The 27,169-nt window shown below is 39.7% G+C and overlaps 1 protein-coding gene across 4 annotated transcripts in view; it reads left to right on the forward strand.

Moving 5' to 3' along the window:
• The window catches only part of LOC124798136 (GPI ethanolamine phosphate transferase 1), a 260,616-nt gene that overhangs the window by 130,597 nt on the left and 102,850 nt on the right, over window positions 1–27,169 (forward strand). For all 4 annotated transcript variants that reach the window (XR_007016923.1, XM_047261405.1, XM_047261406.1 and 1 more), the window contains exons 7-8: window positions 6,425–6,652; window positions 25,246–25,552. Coding sequence is in view for 3 of the 4 variants with exons in the window: in XM_047261405.1 (XP_047117361.1) it covers window positions 6,425–6,652; window positions 25,246–25,552 (535 nt within the window). In the remaining variant the exon portion in view is untranslated. The remainder of the gene's footprint in view (window positions 1–6,424; window positions 6,653–25,245; window positions 25,553–27,169) is intronic.

Consider the following 27,169-nt stretch of genomic DNA (forward strand, 5'->3'; position numbering starts at 1 on the left):
ATCAAATTTTCGTCCAATTTCACTGTTGCCAGCATTCTCAAAAATTTTCGAAAAGGTAATGTACAGTCGTCTTTATAACCATCTTATCTCAAACAACATACTGTCAAAGTCACAGTTTGGATTTCTAAAAGGTTCTGATATTGAGAAGGCTATCTACACTTACAGTGAAAATGTGCTTAATTCATTAGACAAAAAATTGCAGGCAACTGGTATATTTTGTGATCTGTCAAAGGCATTTGACTGTGTAAATCACAATATCCTTTTAAGTAAACTAGAATATTATAGTGTAACAGGAAATGCTGGAAAATGGTTCAAATCTTATATCTCTGGCAGGAAACAAAGGGTGTTATTAGGAAAGAGACATGTATCAAGCTATCAGGCATCATACAACTGGGAACTAATTACATGTGGGGTCCCACAAGGTTCCATTTTGGGGCCCTTACTTTTTCTTGTGTATATCAATGACCTTTCATCAGTAACATTACCAGATGCCAAGTTTGTTTTGTTCGCCGATGATACAAACATTGCAATAAATAGCAAATCAAGTGTAGTCTTAGAAAGATCAGCCAATAAAATATTTGTGGACATTAATCACTGGTTCCTAGCCAATTCTTTGTCACTAAACTTTGAAAAAACACACTACATGCAGTTCAGAACTTGTAAGGAGTGTCCCAAGAGTGTATGTCTAACATACGATGACAAGAAGATAGAAGAAGTGGACAGTGTTAAATTCTTGGGATTACATCTTGATAATAAATTCAACTGGGAGGAGCACACCACAGAACTGTTGAAGCGTCTTAACAAATCTCTGTTTGCAATGCGAATTTTGTCAGACACAGGGGATATAAAAATGAAAAAGCTGGCATTCTATGCTTACTTTCATTCCATAATGTCATATGGGATTATTTTTTGGGGTAATTCATCAAGCCAAGCTAAAGTTTTCCGGGCACAAAAACGTGCAGTAAGAGTTATATGTGGTGTGAACTCAAGAACATCCTGCAGAAGCCTGTTTAGGGAACTAGGGATACTAACTACTGCTTCCCAATATATTTATTCCTTAATGAAATTTGTCATTAAAAATATATCACTTTTTCAAACCAACAGCTCAATTCATGGAATCAATACTAGAAATAAGAATAATCTTCACAAGGATTTAAAGTCACTTAGTTTTGTACAAAAAGGTGTGCATTATTCAGGAACACACAGTTTCAATAACTTGCCAGCAGCCATAAAAAGCTTAACAACCAATGAAATTCAGTTTAAGAGAAGCCTAAAGGATTTATTGGTGGCCAACTCCTTCTACTCCATTGATGAATTTCTTAGTAAAACCAACTGATTTGTATATAAGTACAACATAACTTCTGCACAATTTCAGTGCAGTAATGTGTTCGTTGAAAATTTGTGTGTCTGTGTGTGTGTGTGTGTGTGTGTGTGTGTGTGTGTGTGTGTAAGTATAATCTAACTTCTGCACCATTTCAGTGCAGTAATGTGTTCATTGGTCCGCCCCTCGTGGTCTCGTGGTAGCGTTCTCGCTTCCCGAGCACGGGGTCTCGGGTTCGATTCCCGGCGGGGTCAGGAATTTTTCCTGTCTCGAGATGACTGGGTGTTGTTGTGTCGTCTTCATCATCATCATTCATTCCCATTACGGTCGGAGGAAGGCAACGGCAAACCACCTCCATTAGGACCTTTCCTAGTAAGGCGGTGCAGGTCTCCCGCATCGTTCCCCTACGCTCTGAAAAGAAGTATGGAACTTCATTTCCATTTCCAATGTGTTCATTGTAAATAAGTATTACAGTAGTTGTATTACATGTTTATTACCTTATAAATAAATAAAAAACTTTTTTATTTTAAATTCAGTGCATTAGTATTTGTAAAATGACTCTTAGTGTTCATTAAAAAATGACGATCATTCCACTTGGGACCTGTGGAATGGTACATTAGCTTATTTGTTTTAGTTGTAAATATTTGTCATGTATTGTTGTTTTTCTGACATGTTCCACATCCTGGAGGACCTCCTCACTACGGATCAATTGGAATGAAAGTAAATCTAATCTAATCTAATCACACTTTTGTGCCCAAGTTGAGCTCAATATAGGTCATAAAAAAAGACAAATGAATTAACAAGAACAGCTTCATTAATGTAGCATAATATTTTTATAATTCTATTCAGCAGTTAAGCTTTTACACAATAAATTTGTATTAAAATGAAGTGGACTATGGACTCGTGGCCAGTGCCATGCTACAAATGTCATTGTTAATTCATACTGTTTTCCTTTTGATAGATTGATTGTACATTATGTGTTCTGGTAAGTTCTTCTATTCATTGCCAAAGGCGAATTATCTCGTGGTGCAGTCCTTCTGGAAGGACCCATGCCTTCACATCTTACCACACTGTTGTTCTGAGTCCATTTCATTACCATTCCTTCTGCAGTCACTGCGCTACGGCTGACTGTGTGATCTGTCCACGTGTCCTTCATGTCAATAATTTAATCTTTGTTCATGTCATCTGGGTGTGTTGTATTGTGCTTTCCATCTGAAAAGTTTCTTTAGCATTAGAAACATGCAGTAGCCATTTATACTCAAACCATGTTTCATCAGTAAGAATGTCTTTTCTATAGGACTGGCTCCAGTGATTTTGCCACCCAGGCACAATTTTCAAGTTGAGTCCACTCTCATTATTGCCAACAACAATAGAGCACAGAAAGAAGGCAGTATTTACACCTATGATTATAAATTGTGCCTGTGCTTGTTAATAAAGGCTTGAATTCAAATTCATGCATTGTAAATCTTCTTCATGCATGAATTTAGGAACTTTTTCTCAGTTCTTGCTCGCTATTTTTGGTGACCATAATGTGTCAATTATTTTCCTTTTCATACTTACATTCCAAATTTCAAGAAGAATATAATAATTCCAATCCCAGAGAAAGCAGGTGTTGACAGGTGTGAAAATTACCAAACTATCAGTTTAATAAGTCACAGCTGCAAAATACTGATACAAATTGTTTGCAGACAAATTGAAAAATTGGTACGAGCCGACCTTGGGGAAGATCAGTTTGGATTTTGTTGGAATGTAGGAACATGTGAGGCGATACTGACCCTTCAACTTATCCTAAAAGATAGAGCAAGGAAAGGCAAACCTATGTTTCTAGCATTTGTAGACTTAGAGAAAGCTTTTGACAATGTTGACTCGAATACTCTCTTTCCTGTTCTGAAGGTGGCAGGGTTCAAATACAGGAAGCGAAAGGCTATTTACAATTTGTACAGAAACCAGATAGCAGTTATAAAGAGTTGAGGGGCTAGGAATTGAAGCAGTGGTTGGGAAGGGAGTGAGACAGGGTTGTGGCCTATCTCTGATGTTATTCAGTCTATACATTGAGCAAGCAGTAAAGAAAACAAAAGAAAAATTTGGATTAGGAATTAGAATCCGTGGAGAAGAAATAAAAACTTCGAGGTTTGCCAATCACATTGTAATTCTGTCAGAGACAGCAAAGTACCTGGAAGAGCAGTTGAACTGAATGGATAGCCTCTTGAAAGGAGGATATAAGATGAATATCCGCAAAAGCAAAACGAAGGTAATGATATGTAGTCTAATTAAATCAGGTGATGCTGAGGGAATTAGATTAGGAACTGAGATGCTTAAAGTAGTAGATGAGTTTTGCTATTTGAGGAGCAAAATAACTGATGATGGTTGAAGTAGGGAGGATATAAAATGTAGACTGGCAATGGCAAGAAAAGCGTTTCTGAAGAAAAGAAATTTTTTAACATTGAGTATAGATTTAAGTGTCAGGAAGTCTTTTCTCAAAGTGTTGCCATGAATAGATGTGAAACGTGGATGATAAATAGTTTAGGCAAGAAGAGAATAGAAGCTTTTGAAATGTGGTGCTAAAGAAGAATGCTGAAGATTACATGGATAGATCACGTAACTAATGAGGAGGTACTGAATAGAATTGGGGAGAAGAGGAATTTGTGGCAAAACTAGTCTAGAAGAAAGGATCGGTTGGTAGGAAATGTTCTGAGGCATCAAGGGATAACCAATTTAGTATTGGAGGGCAATGTTGGGGGTAAAAATTGTAGAGGGAGACCAAGAGATGAATACACTGAGCAGATTGAGGAGGATGCAGGGTGCAGCAGTTACTTGGAGATGAAGAAGCTTGTGCCGGATAGAGTAGCATGGAGAGCTGCATCAAACCAGTCTCTGGACTGAAGACCACACCAAAGACAACAACAGTGACAACAACGATGACTTATATTCATTAATGCCGCAGGGAATAATATTCTTGAACAGCAGTACACTTTCATACAAAGTATTTAATGTACGAAGCTGGACAATAGGGGTTGTATGTAATGTACATCCAAAACCACCATTTAAACATCTAAATAAAACAATTGCAGTCTCAGACTGTAGTTATTTCTTTATGCTATCACTGAAAGACCTGAGTCGAAACAAGGCCTCCAGAGTAGACAACATTCCATTAGAACTACTGACAGCCTTGGGAGAGCCAGTCCTGACGAAACTCTACCATCTGGTGAGCAAGATGTATGAGACAGGCGAAATACCCTCAGACTTCAAGAAGAATATAATAATCCCAATGCCAAAGAAAGCAGGTGTTGACAGATGTGAAAATTACCGAACTATCAGTTTAATAAGTCACAGCTGCAAAATACTAACGCGAATTCTGTACAGACAGATGGAAAAACTGATAGAAGCCGACCTCGGGGGAAGATCGGTTTGGATTCTGTAGAAATGTTAGAACACGTGAGGCAATACTGACCCTACGTCTTATCTTAGAAGAAAGATTAAGGAAAGGCAAACCTACATTTCTAGCATTTGTAGACTTAGAGAAAGCTTTTGACAATGTTGATTGGAATACTCTCTTTCAAATTCTGAAGGTGGCAGGGGTAAAATACAGAGATCGAAAGGCTATTTACAATTTGTACAGAAACCAGATGGCAGTTGTAAGAGTCAAGGGGCATGAAAGGGAAGCAGTGGTTGGGAAGGGAGTGAGACAGGGTTGTAGCCTATCCCCGATGTTATTCAATCTGTATATTGAGCAAGCAATAAAGGAAAACAAAAGAAAAGTTCGGAGTAGGTATTAAAATTCATGGAGAAGAAATAAAAACTTTGAGGTTCGCCGCTGACATTGTAATTCTGTCAGAGACAGCAAAGGACTTGGAAAAGCAGTTGAACAGAATGGACAGTGTCTTGAAAGGAGGGTATAAGATGAACATCAACAAAAGCAAAACGAGGTTAATGGAATGTAGTCGAATTATGTCGGGTGTTGCTCAGGGGATTAGATTAGGAAATGAGACACTTAAAGTAGTAAAGGAGTTTTGCTATTTGGGGAGCAAAATAACTGATGATGGTCGAAGTAGAGAGGATATAAAATGTAGACTGGCAATGGCAAGGAAAGCATTTCTGAAGAAGAAAAATTTGTTAACATCGAGTATAGATTTAAATGTCAGGAAGTCATTTCTGAAAGTATTTGTATGGAGTGTGGCCATGTATGGAAGTGAAACGTGGATGATAAATAGCTTGGACAAGAAGAGAATAGAAGCTTTCGAAATGTGGTGCTACAGAAGAATGCTGAAGATTAGATGGGTAGATCACATAACTAATGAGGAGGTATTGAATAGAATTGGGGAGAAGAGGAGCTTGTGGCACAACTTGACTAGAAGAAGGGATCGGTTGGTAGGACATATTCTGAGACATCGAGGGATCATCAATTTAGTATTGGAGGGCAGCATGGAGGGTAAAAATCGTAGAGGGAGACCAAGAGATGAATACACTAAGCAGATTCAGAAGGATGTAGGCTGCAGTAGGTACTGGTAATGAAGAAGCTTGCACAGGATAGAGTAGCATGGAGAGCTGCATCAAACCAGTCTCAGGACTGAAGACCACAACAACAACAACAACAACATCTCTCATTAACTAGTGGTTGCAATTTGAATCTGTCGTTAGTATCCACAGTTAAAACACTAGGAATGAAACTGTCACCCACTGTTCATAACTTAACCTGCTTCCGGCACAGAAAAGGACAAACATACACACTTTAATTGTGGAATAAAAAATAAATGACAAAAATGGATTATAAATTTTTTTCTGGCCAGCTTCTAGTCTATAGAGAAATTTGTATACATATTATTTCTATGTTTTATGTTTCAGTGTGTGTGTGTGTGTGTGTGTGTGTGTGTGTGTGTGTGTGTGTGTGTGTGTAATTCACATAAACAATCACTGTAAAGCCATTCATTCAATGAGAAAATGCATGACTTTCATAAATAAGGTGACACAGTCCACATTATTGTGAGATATCATTAACATGATGGAATCAATATGAAAATTACTAACTGCATGTGGGTTATCAGTATATATAAGGGCACTGAGTTTTATGATAGCAGAAGCCCTTAACCATATTTATTCTTTCAGGGTTTAATTCCAAAAGAGTACCTGAACTTCAGTAGCTCTGATTTATCTCAAGCAATGTTTGCCAATGCACAGCAAATGTTGGCTCAATACAAGATGAAACGTCAGTCAGTAGAGACAGGAACACTTTCTTTCCTGTACCGTCCATTTGCACCTCTTACAAAGGATAAAGAAAATGAGTTCCTGGATGAGATCAACAAAAATATAGTGGAAAAAAATTTTGAAAATGTGGTAAGTACAATTCTTTTTTACAATCAGGACATTTAGAAGCAAAAGCAAAAACCATAGTGTTTTAGTGCACAGATTTTTTCCTCAAATAGTAATCCTTTTATTTTTTAAGTATGTGTGTTATTAGACTATGTGTGTATACATTTTTATTCTATGCTTGTAAGAAGTTAAATGTTATTTATCAAACAATGGAAAATCCAGGATGAATGTAACAATATTATGAAAAGGATAGTTGCGACTCACCATATAGCAGAGATGCTGAGTTGCAGATAGGCGCAGCAAAAAGATTGTCAGAAAGTGAACTTTGAGTCAACTAGGCCTCCATCACACACACACACACACACACACACACACACACACACACACACACACACAAAAATAGGACCGCAGTCTCTAGGAGTCTGAGTCTGGCTTCAGAGTCTGGTTACAGTAGCCAGAGACTGTGAGTTGCATTTGCACATGCACCTATATATATGTGTGTGTGTGTGGGGGGGGGGGGGGGGGGGGGGGGGGGGGGGGGGGTTCGAATCCACCCTCGGGCATGGATGTGTGTGATGTCCTTAGGTTAGTTAGGTTTAAGTAATTCTAAGTTCTCGGGGACTGATGACCTCAGCAGTTGAGTCCCATAGTGCTCAGAGCCATTTTGCAAAATGCTGCAAAGTCTTGCAATGAAAATTGTGGACCATTATGAGACACTACCATCATTAGCAAGCCACTGAGTGAAAATTTTTTGGACAAGGCTGCGACGTTGGCAGTTATGGATGTGGAAACACAGTGAATGACATACAGAAAACAAGAATATGTGTCAACTACCAACAGCCAATAAGCATTGAGGGAGCGGCCAGTGAAATCCACATGTATATGGTCCCATGTGTGTGACGTGGTCAGTCAAGGAGACGATGACATCTGAGGAGTTGCGTGGTGTGTCACACACTGTGAACAGGAGCCAAGCAGGTGGGTAACATCACCGTCTAAGCCAGACCAAAACACATGTTGACGGCCAAGGCTTTTGTTCAGCCTACACCCCAATGATCTGCATGCAGTAAACAGAGAACCTGCAAATGAAGCAGTGAGGGGATCACTACCCTAGGGGCCGCATGATCTGGGTCTAATAGCAGAACACCATCCACAATGGAGAATTGAAAGATGTAATAATTACAGAGGGGGTCAGACACACAAGAAGTCGGTGAATCCAGGCAACCATGTTGTATGAATGGTATGACCTGCTGCAGAAAGGGATCCGAAGCTACAGCCTTCGCAAGCCTAGTGCTAGTTATAGGAAAACCATCAACTGTCCACTGTGCTGTGACATCAGTGTGGAAAGAAAGCAATTACTCCTCATCAAATCCTGGGTCCGGGCCAGCTGGCGGGCGGAACAAAGCATCAGGATTTGCGTATTGATTCATAGGGCAGAAATTAATATCATTGTTGTAATGCAAAAGGAAAGAGCCCAGTATTGAATTTGATGTGCTGCTCTATCTGATAATGACACAGAAAGATGGAATTACCAAATATGCAGCAACCAGTCGCAAAATCATGTTTTATTTATTCACTTTTGCAAATCAATATTGGTTGAAAGCACCGATGATGGCTCTTAATCAATTGAAATCGATTTGCAAAACTGAATAAATAAAACATGATTTTGCAACTGGTTGCTGCATATTTGGTAATTTTATGGTTTACGGTCGCTGCATGACTTGGGAACCACATGGAGCTCACCATTCACAGAAAGATGGAGCAAAGAAACCAATGGTTCATGATCAACGACCAGATGGAATTTGGTACCATAGAGAAAAGTGTGGAATTCCTTCACAGCATATACAGTGGTCAAAGCTTCCTTTTCTCTCTGAGAGTACCTAGTTGGAGCACCACTCAGCAGTTTTGAGGCAAAAGCAACAGGCCACTTGGAGCCATCAGATTATCTTTGGGCCAGTACCTCCCCCGACCATACTGTGAAGTTGTGGCAGGTCGGGTTGCACTCTCACTATCCTTTAACCGTGCGACAGGCGCGCTTAAGATTGTTGCGTCAGTGGGCGCGTGCGGCACTCTGTGCCGCCTACATTTAAATACATAAAAAATCAGTTTTTTTAATATTTTGGTGGAATTAATTATTTATTGTCTAGAACATCATTCTTAACATCAACTTTTAATATGATCTGTATACATATATCCAAGGTGCATGGGAAAATTAAAATTGTTACAGAATATCTGACATACAGTTCCAGGATATTTCCTAAGCGCTACTTTAATAACAAATTCTAATTAAATTATAACCACAGATATGATTCGATAGTTTACCATTGTTAAAGCAAGTTTTACAAAAACATGTAATATGTATAAAAACTTTGTAGTAATAATAAAGAACAAGGCAGTCAGTAAATACATATCAAGAATCACACACTTTCTTCCTCCGGAGAAGCTCTGCAATCATTAAAATGGTTCAAATGGCTCTGAGCACTATGCGACTTAACTTCTGAGGTCATCAGTCGCCTAGACCTTAGAACTAATTAAACCTAACTAACCTAAGGACATCACACACATCCATGCCCGAGGCTGGATTCGAACCAGCGACCATAGCGGTCACGCGGTTCCAGACTGAAGCGCCTAAAACTGCACGGCCACACCGGCCGGCCAATCATTACATGTGACAACATTGTGGCAATGTTGCTTGCAAACGAATCTTTTGCAGCTATTGCAAGTGACAGTAGTTTTATTATTATTATTTTTTTTTTTTTGCCACCACAAAGATGGCACCTCCCACACCTTCTTACAGTCTCATCGTGATTAGCGGGAATTGATTGATGAGGTGACAGATATCCTCGAATATCTCGTGTTAGAGTAGAGAGCTGAGCCCTTTCTTTCAAATGGCAGTCCATCAGAGCCAAGGCCAGGTTTGTGTTTGCAACGACATAATCAATTACCTCAGGTTCAAACAGTTTGAGAAATTTTTCAATTTCAGTTTTAGCTTCTCTACCAATGTGTTTCGGGCCAGGTAGGACTTTGATTATATTCTTACATTTTGGTTTCCCTGGTAGTGCTAACGGATTATTTATCCACAAAGTTTCTTGGTCCTTACCAATATAAAAATGGCTGTCATCATGTGGCACTCCTTTCACTTTATTCTCGTCAATGCATGACTGCTCAGATTCGCTGGAATGATCTGCAGTTTCAATTATTTCTGCTTCCTCGTCGCTGTCAGAGAAATCTGCGTAGTTTTCTTCGACAGATGATTGCAGAAGAAGATGCTCAATTTCTTCTGGTGTTAGTCCTTTCCTTTGTGCGGACCTGGGAGACAATAAAATAATTGTAATACCAAAGCAATATTAATAACTAAATCATCATTCACCCACAGAGTTGTAAAACAAAGCTTCTAATAATCAAAACATTCGACAGTGGTATGGCTACATGTGCGTACTTACATTACCGGGCGCGTGTGGTACGCAGTGCCGTCTCGGTGCAGTCGTCCACTTCACAGGTGAGTCACAGCTGTTATGGTGGGTATAATGACGGCGCAGCAATGCAGTTTGGCGCGTGACTAAACAATCGAAGCATGTCTAGCACCACTGTTGTGTGCTCGGCGAGCTGACGTAATTATTGAAAGAAAACAAAATTGGCGGCACTGTATGCCGCCACGTGCCCGCCTCAGGGTTAAACAGTCAGTCCACCAACCTGGATAGGCTACAGGTTGCCTGCCCCTTCACTCTGTGATCATAGATACTGGTTAGCCAACGTAAGGCTGTGAGTACTGGTCGTGAGTCGTGCTTCGGTAGCTCAGTTGGTAGAGCACTTGCCCGCAAAAGACAAAGGTCCCGAGTTCGAGTCTCGGTCGGGCACACAGTTTTAATCTGCCACGAAGTTTCATATCAGCGCACACTCCGCTGCAGAGTGAAAATCTCATTCTGGAAACATCCCCCAGGCTGTGGCTAAGCCATGTCTCCGCAGTATGCTTTCTTTCAGGAGTGCAAGTTCTGCAAGGTTCGCAGGAGAGCTTCTGTAAAGTTTGGAAGGTAGGAGACAAGGTACTGGCAGAAGTAAGGCTGTGAGTACTGGTCGTGAGTCGTGCTTCGGTAGCTCAGTTGGTAGAGCACTTGCCCGCAAAAGACAAAGGTCCCGAGTTCGAGTCTCGGTCGGGCACACAGTTTTAATCTGCCAGGAAGTTTCATATCAGCGCACACTCCGCTGCAGAGTGAAAATCTCATTCTGAAAGTGTCACATTCTCAATATGCATATGTCCTCCATTTGCTCTCTCGGTCTCTCCAAAACACCTTTACAACAAAAAACGTGATGAAATAATAATTTTACAAAGTTCTCTTAATTACCTCAGAAATCAGTGGTAATGAAACTAAAGAAAATTCCAGAAAATTACATTATGTGAACATATCCTCTTGGTTGGAGTTTCAATTGATACTATAGATGAATACATTACAGTCACTAACTCAGTTTCACAATGATAGCACAGCTATGATGTGTTTTAGGTAAAAATCTATATCTCCAAAAGTATTAAAGTTATTGATTTGAAATTTTAACAGTATGACTGTGTTAGCCATAGAATTTGGTATGTTAAGTATGAAAAAGAATGATTAATATTTAATAGTACTTCTTCAGATCCATATGGGGTACATGTAATGTATTGCACACAGCGTTAGTCAAGCAAATGCTCACTCAGCGCAGTAGCCAGCGTCAGCTTTGGCAGTGTGAGAACCAAACTCTGCTCTCCTCCCAGCTCCACAGCAAGCTATGCTTTCACTTCAAGACAACAACTCATAATAATTTACTATGTTGCAAAATGTCTGTCGCAAGGACCAAGTGGAGGTCTGGTTGATACGTCACTAAGAAGGGCGCAGACTGAAATGTGGTCTTAAGGGTGGAAAATGCTGTTTCACAAGCCAGTGACTACGAAACTGACTCCCTTTGCATAGCAACACTAGTAACAGGTGCACAGTTGTCTCTGCCCCAGAGAAAAATTTATGGTAGTAGGTGACTTGGCCTAGTAAAATCTTATATTCTTTGACTAACTTAGTGTGTGGAAGTGACACAAGAGCTGAGACATGTTGATACAGGGGTTTGAGACCCTCACAAAACTTCAAACCGAAGATAAATGGTAGAAGGTTGAAAAAATTGCCATTTTTCTAAATTAGACTTCAACTCAGCTGCTTGGAGCACAGAAAATAAGAGTACAGAGATTGGGTAGATGTTCTTCAGTGGAGGCACCGGAAATTACGGTGTCATCCAGGTAGTTTGCACAACCCAGCACAAGCACTGTAAGTTGTTCCAAAAAATAGTGAAAAACATTGAGAGCGCTGGTGACGCCAAAAGGCAACTGCAAGTATTGGTGCAGTCCAAAGAGGGTATTTGCAAATAATATACATAGTGACTCTGTATCTAGAGGGAGCTGTAAATCGGCATCCAACAGTTCAATTTGTGAGGAATATTGATCATCTGATAACTTTTCAAAGAGTTCTCCCAAGCACAGTATTGTATCCACTATAGATTATGCACTCATGGAAACTTTAAAATCGCAGTATAGGGTAACCAGTATGACGGTTTCCTTACTTTAACTAAGGGGGTAGGCCATTCACTTGATACAATAGGCTGAACAGTGCCGGATTCCTTGAGGTGCTCTAATTCATCATTGACTTGTTCCCTGAGTGCCACTGGAACCAGAAGGGCCTGGAAAAAATGAGGCAAGCAGAAGGTTTCATGATAATGTGTGCTTGAAAATTGTTGGCACACCCCAATCAAGGATAGAACAAAGAGGAAAACTCAGAACATAATGCATATAACTGTGTGTACGGCACTTGTTCAGACACTAAATTCACTTCTCTGAATTGGTAAAACCAAACAACTTAAAGGTTTAGAAGACTCTCCATATGTGCATTATCTACAACAAGAAGTGTAAATGACCAAACCACTGACTGACAGGTCACTGGGGCAGAGTGTTTGGTAAGAATAGGAATGTTTGTTGTAATTTACTAACTTTTGTGACATAGGGAGAAGCAGAGGGGAGCCCAAATCTATATAACTTTGTTAGTTTAACAAGGTTAATGCAGCTCCTGTATCCATTTGCATGTGTAGTACTTTTCAAAAAAGCATAACATCAATGAAAAGCTTGTTTGGCGCAACAGAAATAGCTGATACAATGTTTATGACCATCTCCACATGAGGATCATTCAGAGATAGATGGATTTGCACACTGGAAGGCATGCTCTCACACCTCATGATCTGGAACTAAACAAATTATAGCATATCTCACGATCTGATCAACATATGGTTCTTTATGAGCAGAGGACACAAAATGACGATGATGACGTAACTCATGGGGTTCAGCTGCCCATACTTGACATGATTGAAGTAGTTGCTTCCTACAGCGGTAAAATTCAGCCTGGGATCGCAATAGCACGGGTGCGCTTAAAGTAGTATTTTGAAAGAAGTTCACGCATTTGGTCAAACATTAAAGAAGACAGAACCTGCAAAGGGGTGGATTGACATAGGACGTGATACATTCCTGGCAATATCCATCAAAGGAACAAGGCACAACATAAAATAGCATAAGTAATCCCAAAACCTTGAAAGTGTTGTCGCAGACATTTCTCATATGCGTCCTATTCCTTAGTGGCCTCATCATGTAGAAATGGGAGGCGGATGAGCCATGGGGACCATGGAGGGCAAAACAGCACGCGACACAGGCTGAGGAACATGCTTACTAGACAAAACAGAAGAAAATGATTTAAGTACCAGAGTTTGATTATCCAGCACTTGTGATTGGTGATGCTAAGCTGTGGGGAATGATTCTTGCTCTTCAACCGACTGACTTAAAATGTCCTCTGTAGCACCATCAACCATCATGAGAATAAATGGAGGACCAACCAGAGTAGAAATTTGCATAGAGAACAGGACGACACTCATTGCTATTTGTGTTGTGATTAGGTATAAGAGCAACACGACCAATGGACTGAACAGAATTTCATTCCATGGAAGCATTAACAGCTTGAACCCAGTATTTAAGTAACATTCAGCGGGAACTAATTACGTACACTGTAGCAGTCCGTGGAGACTGAGGCCGAGCATAGCTCATAGCTCGGCTAGACTTAAATAGACTGGGGCCCATGGTGGGCTCTGACAGTCTGTGGATGACATAGCACTGTTGCAAGTGCAGCCCTTTTGAAAGTACACCCACACGTCGCTGCAGTACCAGTTCAGCGTACCTTGGTACTCTTAACAAATCTTTTTGAGCCCCAAACAGTGAAACTGTTAGAACATTTACTCACCACAACCTATTTAAAATGTGATGAGGAGTTCTATGAAGAAGCTGATGGAATAGCCATGGGCTCATTATTTGGCCCTGGGATTGCCAGTCTCTGTACAGAACACTTTGAAGAGATGGTACTAAAAACTGCATGGCTCAAACCAAAAATGCTTCTTCTGTTATGTGGATGACGTCTTCATTGTCTGGGAACATGGCAGAGGGGCCATGAATGAGTTCCTGGACCACCTGAACAGCATCCATCAAAACATACTGTTCACAAAGGGGCAAGAACAGAATGGGTGTGTTCAATTTTTAGACATTCTAATAAAAAGAAAATCACTGCTAAAACCATCAGAAATCTCAAGAGGAAATATTTGAAAGAAAATTTAACTCAAATAGAAGAAGACTTCCAGAAGAACAACATGCGAGACTTCTATAGAACATTCAAGACCAACTTAAGTAGATATAATCCTCTAAACCTCAGCTTTAAGAATAAAGAAGGAAAGACAGTGTATGGAGACGTGGAAAACAGTCAGATCATGGCGGAATACTTTGAAGGCCTCCTGAATTGTGAAGCACCATCCAAGACATTCAACCACAGTGAGAAAGAACCAAACCCTGACTCAGAACTGCCAACTATAGGATAGGTTAAGAACATAATAAGAACCTTGAAAAATAACAAAGCACTTGAAGAAGACAGGATCATTGCAGAACTCTTAAAGTATGCAGATGAGAATGTGATCATAGAACTAACACAAATTATATGAAAAATCTGGGAAGAAGAGCAGCTTCCAGAAGATTGGACATCAGCACTAATACATCCTATACACAAGAAAGGCAATAAGACAGAACCTGGGAACTACAGGGGAATTTCTATAATACCTCTGACCTGTAAGGTATTCTCTCAAGAGCACTGCTAAATAGAGTGGAAGAACAACTAAATTCACAAATTGATGAGTACCAAGGAGGCTTCAGAAAGGAAAGATCATGCGCAGAACAGATCCTGAATCTAAAACTGATGATCGCTTATCAAAAACAGAGAAGCAAAAAGTTCGTGCCTACATTTATAGACTTCAAGAAAGCCTATGATTCTGTAGACAGACACACACTGTTCCAAACTTTAGGGGAGATGAGTTTGGATAGAAAATACAGTAACGTGGTTAAACAGACCCTAAGCAACGCAACATCCAAGGTCAAGTTCAGAGGAATGATGTTGGAGAATATAACTGGGGTGTAAGAATAAAGGAATACGGATAGATTGTCTAGCATTCGCAGATGACATTGTGATCTTGTCCAAATCACTGGAAGAGGCGATTAACCAAACCACAGAACTGCAGAGACAGGCAGCTAAAGCAGGCCTACAGATCTCTATTGAGAAGGCACAAAATATGACAAACATCACGACAGCTCCTAGATGGATGACAATAGAAAAAGGGAAAATTCAGAAGGTGGAGAGATTCAAATACCTTGGACAATGGATAGACATTGGACTGACTGAAAAAGAAGCAATGGGATCTCAAATAAATAAATTGAACTTAGCATATAAACTAACTATCAACGCCTACAATAAGAAGAATGTTTGATAAATGCAAAATTGAAACATTACCAAACAGTGATCCACCCTGAATCTCTATATGCAGCAGAAACTCTCAGCTTAGCAAGAACCAGAGTGATCAAGAGACTTAGAACTGATAAAATGAAAGATTCTCGCGAGAATATTAGGACATCGAAGAACGTAGATGGTCAATTTAGAAACCGAGCCAACTGGGAACTGTATACCAAGAGAGAGAAAATTTATAACGGCATCGGGAAAAGAAGGAGCATGCTCTTCGGGCGCATCCTCAGAATGGACCAGGGGAGGTTAACATGGTGAATCACACAATTTATGATGAACAAGAAAAGCAAAGTATGATGGATCCAAGAGATACAAAGACATCTGGAAGGAATGAGAATACAGGAACCAGAGATATAGAACAGGGTGATTTTTAAATCAAAAATTCTGGCCTTTGAAGCTTTCAAGGATAGAAAGAGACTCAGAACAAAGAAGGTTGCAAAGTAGGAAAAGGAAAGAATATTGTGAAAGAAGAAAGACCAGAAGAAACGAAGCTGAAGCGAATTAACATGGTCCTAAGATGGCCAGAAAGAAAGAAAGAAGAAGAAGAAGAAGAAGAAGAAGAAGAAAAGGAAAATCAGAAGGAAACCTAGGACACACAATCTACAGAAAGAAGCTCCTCACAGGCAATGAGCTGTCATCATCCAGTGCAGTGGTACACTGTTCCAACAGCTCTAGTTCACAGGGACATGCCATTTGTGACAAAGACAGCCTCCCAACTTAGCTGCAACACCTTAAAGATGTGTTTCCCCAAAATGGATAGAGCAAAACACAGATTAGATGTGCGTTGAACAAAATAAGTGATACAGTCATCTGCAAAGAAGGTGTAGAGAAAGAGAGACTCGCCTTATCCCTTATATTTGAGCTTCCTTCAGCCAAAACTGTGGGAATCCTTGGAAAAAACCATCATCAAAGCCATAGTTTGACCACGACAAAAACTGAAAGACATGCTTGGCTCACTAAAGGACATGCTGCAACAGTAAATACCTGTTATATATAGCATCCCTTGTGTGTGTGGCCTCTGGTACATCGGGTAAATACAGTGTGGGATCTCACAATGCTGCAGGAACGCATTACATGCATGTGTTTGGAGCATAAAGATAAATCACCAGTGGCAGAACACAGCCTCAGTGAATGACATACATTTAAATTTGAGAAAATAAAAATGTGCTGAGCTAATGGGTTTTGGCACTGCATTATTAAAGAATCAACTTGGATAAGGCTTCATGACAGACTCATCAACAAGGTCAGGGTTACAGCTTTCAGCATGGCACCGTGTGCTAGCAGATATACGCCAAGACTGCACCCATCAGTTGACACTTTACAAGTCTGGATAAGACTGAATGTACTGAGAGTAGAAGGGTGGTCCATGTCCCCACCCCCACCTTGAGATGGTGACTTTGTGCTAGGGCGCCACCAGTCAGTCACCCCCACCTCGAGATGGTGACTTTGTGCTAGGGCACCACCGGTCAGGTATGTACATGGGATGCCCTCGTAATCTCAACATTTTGCCAGCAGGTGACGAGAGTGACATACCCCGAAACATAGTGGAATTTCAATGTAACCACCCTTACGGAAGACCAAGAAGATTTTGTCATGAATCCCTTTTACAATTTAGACAAAAGTTGTACTTGCATTGTTGGAATAGGACACAGATGATCATGTTATGGAATTTTCTAAACAAAAAAAAAAAAAATCAAATGGAGTGAGTTGATGCTACACAGTAAAGAGGTAATGAAGGTGAAGAATTGGGAAGGAGAAAGAGGACAGGAGACAAGGAAGGAACACATGGATAATGGCAGCTCCCACAGTTGCAGATTGTATCCCAGAGACATCCTATCCCTATCCCATTATAGTTACAGGCACTTGCTTAAACAGTCATGTCATGTATCAGCTGTTCGCTCACATGACCAGTCACCACTCAATAGTGGCAGAGAGAGAGTGGAACCAGTCGGTTGAGGAGCATGCTCCTCAGTACCGTATGGTAATATAGTAAAGCTGAATGACTGTTCCTCAGATTATGCCCTCTGGTCTCCACTATCAACACCATTGTCTCTAAATTATCTATGTGGAAGCAGATCCTTCAAAATACCCTCAGCACCACAACTACGTTTACCCTTCCCCGGCTCCATCCTGCAGCCACATTCCAATACAGCTATCAGCAACCATCCAATCTGTTACTGACTTTTCCCCCTATCCCCCACCTATGCTGACCACCCATTTCCTTATTCTTCATCCTTTCTATATCAGTACATACATTTACATCCATACTCCACAACCCACCAACATTGCATAGTAAAAGTTATCTTGTACCACTGCTATTTATTCCATTTCCTGCTCTACTTGCAAATGGAGTTAGGGAAAAATGACTGTCAAGCTATATGTCTCATTATGAGTACTAATTTTTTTCTTATCTTGTCTTTGTGCTCCTTATGCAAGATGTACTATGGTGGCTGTCGAATCATTGTGCAGTTAGTTGCAAAGGCCTATTCTCTAAAATTTTCCAGTATGTTTCACAAAAAGAATGTTGTCTTCCTTCCAAGGCTCATTTGAGATCACAGAGCATTTCTATAATACTCACATGTTAATTGGACCTACTGGTAAGAAATCTAGCAACAAACATCTGAAATGCTTCAATGTCTTCCTTTAATCTGACCTGGTAGTGATCCAAACACTCAAGCAGTATTCAAGAATGGGTCACACAAGTGTTCTATACATGGTCTCCTTTTTAGATGAGCTACACTGTGCTAGAATTCTCCCAATAAACCAGAGTTGGCCATGTGCCTTTCCTAGTACCAACCTTATGTGCTTGTTCCATTTCATACTGCTTTTCAACGTTGCACCTAGATATTTAACTGATGTGACAGTGACAAGCAGCATGCCACTAATGCTGTATTTGAACATTAGAGGATGGTTTTTCTTACTCATCTGCATTAGCTTACGTTTTATTACATTTGCAGCAAGCTGCCACTCATTACACCAAATAGAAATTCTCTCCAGTTCAACCTTTATCCTTCGACAGATGACACTTTGCTACGCATTCCAGAAAACGATCACAGATAGCTGCTCACCATAACTATCAGATTATTTGTTTGAATATAATAGGGAAACATTCCACGTGGGAAAAATATATTTAAAAACAAAGATGATGTGACTTACCATACGAAAGCGCTGGCAGGTCGATAGAAACACAAACAAACACATACATACACACAAAATTCTAGCTTTCGCAACCAATGGTTGCTTCGTCAGGAAAGAGGGAAGGAGAGGGAAAGACGAAACGATGTGGGTCTGTCTGCTTGTGTCTGTGTATGTGCGGATGGATATGTGTGTGTGTGCGAGTGTATACCTGTCCTTTTTTCCCCCTAAGGTAAGTCTTTCTGCTCCCAGGATTGGAATGACTCCTTACCTTCCCTGGGTCACTCATAATAATACCCTTGTCTATGATGACCGATTGCCATTCAGGACAATGTACTGGGTTCTATTACTTAAAAACTCTTTGAGCCATTCATATATCGGAGACTCTATTATGCATACCCAGGCCTTCATTAACATGCTGGAGTAGAGCACAGTATCAATTGCTTTCTGGAAATCTAGGAATGTGGAAGCTGCTTGTTGTCCTTCACCAATGGTTCACTGGATATGTGAAAAAAAGAGTAAGCTGAGTGCACATGGCCAATAGTTTCTAGATCCATCCTAATTTATGGACAGACGCCTTTTTGTTTCAAGGAAATTTATTATATTCAGATTTAGAATGTGCCCAAGAATTCTGCAACAAAATGTTGGAAAGGGTATTGTCTGTAATTTTGCAAGTGCGTTCTTTTATCCTTCTTATATAAAGGTGTCACCTGTGCTTTTTTCCAGTTGTTTGGCACTTTGTGCTAGGTGAGAGATTTGTAATAAATGCTAGCTAGGTAAGGAGGCAGTGCTGAAGAGTACTCCCTCTCTCTCCAGATCTGATGATTTATTTGTTTTCAACTCTTTTGGTTGTTTATTGGTACCAGCAGTATTTCTTTCTATGCCTGCCATAGGGACATCTGTGTGACAGTCAAACAGTGTCATGTCTGTATGATCCTCTCATGTGAACTTTTTTTTTCTTTTTCTTTTTTTTATGTGGAATTTAATACTTTAGCTTTCCTTTAGCTGTGTTCTGTTGCCACACCAGACTGGTTGACAAGTGACTGAATAAAAGCCATCGACCCATTTAGCACTTTTATGAAGGACCAGAATTTTTTCAAACTATCGGCAAGGTCCTCTGTTAATGTAGGACAGTGGATGTTGCTGTTTGCTGGTGCAGCAGTCTTTTTGTAGACCCAATATAATGTAATGGAGAGATAAAAAAAATCTGCTCCCCAAGTGGTGGCAGGGGAACACACGCTCAAAAGGATTGAACTTCCACAATCTTTCAGAGCCAGTGGCTCATTCTTCTGGCAGACGAGTTGAAGGGGAGGGAAGAGGGGTGAAGGAAAAGGTCTGGAGAGGTTTAAGGAAAGGGGTACAGTGTAGAAAAGTCACCCAGAACTCTGGGTCAGGGTAAATGTACCAGATTCGAGGGGAAGGCGAGACTGATTGTTGTGCTTCTCTGATTTGGAGCTGAGTAGAGCATCTCAACCAAAGGCATGTCAGTTCTGTGATGGTCTTGGCTCCAGATTTATGGACCTGCATTATGGGGTGAAGATATGTAGGATTCCCTGTGATAATTCAGGGTTGCAACACACAGTGGAAGCAGCTACTTGGGTAGCAGAGTACTTGTGGAGTGCACATAGGGTTTTTTTTTAGGCTGAGTGATAGTTTGAGGTCCTCTGACGAATGCTCACCCGTTGATATGCAGAGACCGAAACCAGGTACAAAGTATGGAAACTTTGTCAATATTTTTACAGTAAATTGCCAAAGCATTCATACAAAAGTCCCTGAATTTACTGCCCTCTAGGAAAACTGTCATGCTCGAATTATACTTGAAACTGAAAACTGGATAAAACCTGAAGCAGAAAGTTCTGTAGTATTTAATGTGGTGTGGAACATATATCAAAAAGACAGATTGGACACTACAGGAAGGGGAGTATTCATTGCAACTGATAAAATTATGGTGTCTATCAAGGTTGAAATTGCATCTGATTGTGAAGTTGATGCGAGTAACTGGCCTAGGTAAACTCAAGTTAATCATCAGATTTTCCTACCGGCCACCCAATTCCACTGTAACAATTGTAGCATCAATCAGAGAAATCTACACAGAGTAACATGGAAGCACCCCATTAATGCAATGTTTGTTGGAGGTGAAGTAGCTTGCCGAGGTTAGAAAGGGCAACTATGGATTCATTGCAGATGATGCGAACAGACAACCTTGTGAAGTAATTTTGTATACATTTTCCAAAAACTGTCTTGCACAGCTAGTTCAACAATCCATATGCAATGGAAATATTTTAGACCTTGTAGCTAAAACCAAGCCTGATCTTGTCAACAGTGCCCTTATAGAGACAGGAAGTGATGATCATGATTTTATCATGATGGTTACCTACATGTACGTGTACATCTACATCTGCATGGATACTCTGCAAATCATATTTAAATGCCAATAATTTTCTATTATTCTACTCTCAAACAACGCATGGAAAAAACAACACATATATCTTTCCATGTGAACTCTGATTTCCCATATTTTATTATATTGATCATTTCTCCTTATATAGGTTGACATCAATAAAACATTTTCCCATTCGGAGGAGAAAGTTGGTAACTGAAATTTCTTGAGGAGATTCCGCCACAATGAAAAACATCTTTGTTTTAATAGTGTCCAGGCCAAATCCTATATCATGTCTGTGACACATTCTCCCTTATTTCACCACAATACAAAATGTGCTGCTCGTCTTTGAATTTTCTCGATGTTTAGTCGGCGGTGCGGGTCTTCCGCATCGTCCCCTACGCTCCTCAGAGTATGGGGCCTCATCATCATCACTCTATTAATCCTGTCTGGTAAGGATCCCAGACCCCACAGCAGTACTCCAAAAGAGGATGGACAAGCATAGTGTAGCAGTCTCTTAAGTAGATCTGTTATATTTTCTAAGTGTTTTGCCATTAAAACACAGTCTTTGGTTTTGCCTTCCCCACAACATTTTCTTTCCAATTTAAATTGTTTGTAATTTTAATTCCTGGGTATTTAGTTGAATTTACAGTCATTAGATTAGACTGATTTATCGTGTAACTGAAGTTTAACAGATTCCTTTTAGCAAAATTTTCATTATTTAGGATGAGTTGACAGTTTTCGCACCATTCAGATAGCTTTTCTAAATCATTTTGCAATTTGTTTTAATCTTTTGATGAGTTTACTAGACAATAAACGACAGCATCATCTGCAAATACTCTAAGATGGCTGCTCAGATTGTCTCCTAAATTATTTAGACAGATAAGGAACAGCAGAGAGCCTGTAACACTACCTTGGGGAATGCCAGAAATCACTTTTGTGTTACTCGATGACTTTCCATCAGTTACTATTATCTGTGACCTCTACAGTAAGTCACAAATCCAGTCACATAACTGAAATAATATTCCATAAGCATGAAATTTCACTACGAGCCGCTTGTGTGGTACAGTGTCAAATGCTTTCTGGAAATCTAGAAATATGGAATACTTTTGAAATACCTTTTCAATAGTACTCAACAGTTTGTTTGTGTAAAGAGCTAGTTGTGTTTCACAAGAACAATATTTTGTGATCCATGTTGAGTATGTGTCAATAGACCAGTCTCTTCAAGGTAATTCACAATGTTCGAATATGTATATGTTCCAAAATCCTGTTGCTTATCGACGTTAATGATATGGGCCTATAATTTAGTGGATTACTCCTACTACCTTTCTTGAATGTCTGTGTGACCTGTGCAACTTTCAAGTCTTGGGTACAGATCTTTCTTTTGTCATGTGAGCGGTTGTATATAATTGTTGAGTATGGAGCTATTGCATCAGCAAATTGTAAAAGGAACCTGATTGGTATACAGTCTCGTCCAGAAGACTTGCTTTTATTAAGTGATTTAAGTTGCTTCACTACTCTGAGGATATCTGCTTCTGAGTTACTCATGTTGGTAGCTGCTCTTGATTCGAATTCTGAAATATTTACTTCATCTTCTTTGGTGAAGGAATTTCGAAAGGCTGTGTTAAGTAACTATGCTTCTGCAGCACTGTAGGCAGTAGTATTTCCATTGCTATCATGCAGAGAAGGCATTGGCTGTGTCTTGTCACTAGCCTACCACACATACGACCAGAATCTCTTTGGATTTTCTGCCAGGTTTTGAAACAAAGTTTTGTTGTGGAAACTATTATAAGCATCTCACATTGATGTCCACATTAATCTCACATTGATGTCCACTTTAAATTTCAAGCTTTTGTAAAACGTTGCCAGTCTTGGAGATTTTGCATTCATTCAAATTTGGCATCATTTTTCCTTTGCTTCTGCAACAGTGTTCTGATCCATTTTGTGTAGCAAGGGGGATCAGCTCCATTGTTCGTTAATTTATGTGGTATAAATTTCTCAATTGTTGTTGATACTATTTCTGTGAATTCAAACCACATCTGGTCTACACTTTCATTGTTAATTTGGAAGGAGTATAGATTGTCTCTCAGGAAGGTGTCAAGTGAATTTTTATCTGCTTTTTGGAATAGTTATATTTTTTGTTTATTTTTGGAGGATTTGGGGGTTACAATATTCAGTCTCACTGCAACAGACCTGTGTTCACTAATTCCTGTATCCATTTTGATGCTCGTTGTTAGCTCAGGATTATTTGTTGCTAAGGAGTCAAGTGCGTTTTCACAATTGTTTACTATTGACATGGGCTCATGAACTAACTGGTGGAAATAATCTTTAGAGAATGTTCGGATGATGTTTTATGCATACATCCGGATTTAAACATGTATTTTCCCCAACATGTCGAGGGTAATTTAAAGTCATCACCAACTATAATTGTACAAGTTGGATGTGTATTTGAAATTAAACTCAAGTTCTCTTTGAACCTTTCAGCAGTTGTATCATCTGAGTTGGGAGGTCAGTAAAAGGATCCAATTATTATTTTGCTCTGCTTGCCAAGAATTTACCTCTACCCATATTAACTCACAGGAAGTATCCACTTCAGTTTTGCTACAAGGTACTAACAGGAACAAAGACGATATCGTCAGTGGTGTTTATCCTATCCTTTCGGAACACCATTGGGTTCTTCACAAAAATTTTGGCTGAACTTATCTCCGGCTTTAGCCAGCTTTCAGTGCCTATAACAATTTGAGCACCAGTACTTTCTATTAGAGCTTGGAGCTCTGGTACTTTTCCAACATAGCTATGACAATTTTGAACTGTTATACCAATAACAGTTATCAAAGTTAATCAGTTCATCAAGAATGCAGGAGAGTTTTCCTGTTGGAAAGAGCACATAGTCAATTGTTAGTGTCCTACTTAGACAATGAATGGACGTCATTTAGTTTAGGTATGATGGTCATAGAGGAATTATGGGCAGAGTTTAAACTAACTGTAAATGACACTCTCTGGAAAAATATGTGCTGAGTAAGTGGAAAAGGCTTGCCATGGATTAATAACAAACTTCAGAAGATGCTCATAAAACATAGATTGTTGCACTCTCAATTTTTAAAATTTGAAAAGGTCACTGAAATGCTGACAGGCAGAAGTTAGTAGAAATTCATGCATATATAAAACGTCCACTGTTAACAAAAATTCAAGAATATTCAGATCCTACCTAAAATCGCTAAGCAGGCACAAGAACAGACCCACAAAATTACAGACCAGTATCCTTAGCTCAGTTTACTGCATAATTCTTGAGTATATTCTGACTCTGAGTGTAATAAATTTCTGTGAGACAAATAAGCTTCTGTCCACAAATCAGTACAGATTTAGAAAGCATAGCTTGTGCAAAACTCAGCTTGCATTTTTCTCACGATATCCTGAAAACCATGGATGAAGGGCAACAGGCAGATTAAATATTCGTAGATTTTTGGATAGCTCCAGGAAGGTTAAAAAGGAATGGCAGGTTACTCAAGACGCCAGGATGAGAGGCAACTGCTTTTGTCTCCCCTCATCACCACGATATCTTCTTCTCATTTTTCCTTGTCTCTTAATTCTTATTTGCACTGTTCTTTACATTTCTCTTTTTTCTTCCTCTCAATTCATTTTTAGTTCTCGTTCTGTCATTCTATCATCTGTGGAACAAAACTGGCACATTGCTTACTAGTGTGCTGTCTTTGACTTCCTACCCTCTCTGACATGAATTTAATCTTTCTCTCTCGTGGTCATCACAGCAGGTGAGTCGCTCTCAACTTGAGGTCTGTGTGACCCTTCCCTTCCTTCCCAAAATTCCAAAAAGTCCTCTTTCCTCCCTGAGGAAGGAACCATAGTTGCAAAAGTTAGTTTTGCAGCCTGAAAGTAAATAATGGCCAGTCATCTGTCTCCTTGTAATTTTACATTTTTAAAAGAATGAGTTCTCTTTTCTATTAAATTATAATATAATTTGATTATTCTTTCCACATATATGAGCTAAACTAAATATTTTTTTTAATCTACTGCTGGAAATTGAGACTAGCATTCTCCTTCAGTAATGGGTGTGCTTCACTTTATTCAGTGTGTGCACACTTCTGTAAGTTTATAAGACTAAGCATGCTTTTAGTCTTTTTGTTTATTTGTTTGTTATACTTAATAAGTTACAAAGTCTGATACCAGAACAATTATGATTACATATTTTCCTTCCTTTTCAGATATTACTCAGTGAAAATTTGGTTGCCTTAAGTTTGTCTGGTCTTGACTATTACCAGAATTACTACCAGATCCTTCTGTTAATGTGTATGACATTAGCTTACCTAGGATGGATTGCAAAGCTTCTGTGTGCATTAGTTGGAGAAAGTAAATTTCTCAACAACAAATTGCCTAATGCTCCAGGGGTTAAGACGTCATACAAGAAAACTGCTTTATTCACAGCAGTAAGAAACTGGTTCTTCAAAGGCAGCCCAAAAGTGAACAGCATATTTGTACTTTTAATTAGCATGACTTTGGTGCTGATCCAAGGTATGTTCAGATAAAATACTTGCATTAAATTTGATCTAAGTCTTTGCTGGCATATTATGTTATTTTCAGGTCGTGTGACACAAAAATTCATAGAAATTACACTATTTTGTGGACATATATTTCAGTTATCATCAGGTGATCTGACACCTGATAATGTGGGACACATATGAATGTATATATGTGCTCACTTATTCAAATCACTATTCCTCTGGACGTGCAATGTAAATGCGTTCATCTGATCACAACAAAGAGATTGTGGAGTTTAAATCTGCTAGGCTTCTGTGGCTATCACTAAGCTTTGAAACACAGCTGACATTAGCTTTCACTACTCAGTATTCTCTGTGTTGATTTATCAGGGTATTGCAATGTGGGTTTACAGTCTCTTTTTTTTTACTGTATTGCTGTAGTAAGTAGCAGCCAGGTAAACAACTTCGTACCTCTTTGTGTGTGTCTATGAAAAACATTGTTCTTCAGTAGTGGATTTGCTGGCTTGTAAGAGCTGTTTGTGATACAGGTGCTCTTTGAAATGTTCTTTGTCTCTGTAGATTGTCATTGTATTTTGAAGGTGTTATATCCTAGCCAGTAATGCCACCCGAGCCCGCTGCCAAAAGGTTGGCAGCATCAAAGTCCGGACGCCGTCCGCATAAGCAGCGCCAGCAAGACAGCAAATCGCCGCAAGTCTGCGCGCGCCACCGCTGGCTTCTGGGTTCTTAAGCGCTGGAGTCGCGAGCGCTAGGACAGTTCTGTATTCGCCGCTCAGTTGTATACTCGCCACCGAATTGTGTACTTGCTAGTCAGTTGTGTGTTCATCGCAGCACAGTTGTTGTTTGTCGTCAGCCGACGCTGACCTAGCCGCTCCGACTCGAACTAGACAGATTTCTGTAGACACGGAGTTCACTACTGTGTTTCTATCTTCGTTAATAAAGATAAGTACCGACTTTTATTTAATCAGAGTGTCTGGTTTTTCATCTTTCTGTTCACTGTTCCAGCGGACCGGTCGGCCCGCTATTAAAAGTGTGGCGGTGACTTCGTAAGCCGTTTCTACAGCGAATTGTTTGTCGCTACAAACGCCGCCACAAAAGAAGGAATGTTTTAAACCCAGTTGGTGTGTAAAAATCCAAGACAGTCTTGACTGTGCATAGCAAGAATAAGGCCTGATTAGATGGCAGATTGCACATAAATACTAAATACTCTCTCTCTCTCTCTCTCTCTCTCTCTCTCTCTCTCTCTCTCTCTTTCTCTCTCAGGTATTTCAGAGCAAAGGCTGAAAGCTGCATCTTGAATGTTCACGAGTTTCAATCAAGGTTTTTCATTGTGGACTGGTAAAGCATTTGCACCTGCAGGACTTTATGCAGTTAAGCAAGGAGAAAAAGATCTCTTAGTAAAAAGGTAACTACAATGCTATAAAATTACTGAAGTTTCCCAAAAAAAAAAAACACTAATTTGCTGTTAAAGCTACACTGTGGAAATAAGTGTAGCATGAAGTTCAAACACCATAAAGGAAGTCCACAGCTGGTGTCTAATGGTTAGCGTTGCTGTCTCTAGATTGTTGGGTCCCAGAGATTGATCCTCAGCCAGGTTAGATATTTTCTTCACATGTGGACCGGGTATTTGTGT

The sequence above is a fragment of the Schistocerca piceifrons genome, chromosome 5, assembly GCF_021461385.2.
Source record: "Schistocerca piceifrons isolate TAMUIC-IGC-003096 chromosome 5, iqSchPice1.1, whole genome shotgun sequence".
NCBI classification, from domain to species: domain Eukaryota; kingdom Metazoa; phylum Arthropoda; class Insecta; order Orthoptera; family Acrididae; genus Schistocerca; species Schistocerca piceifrons.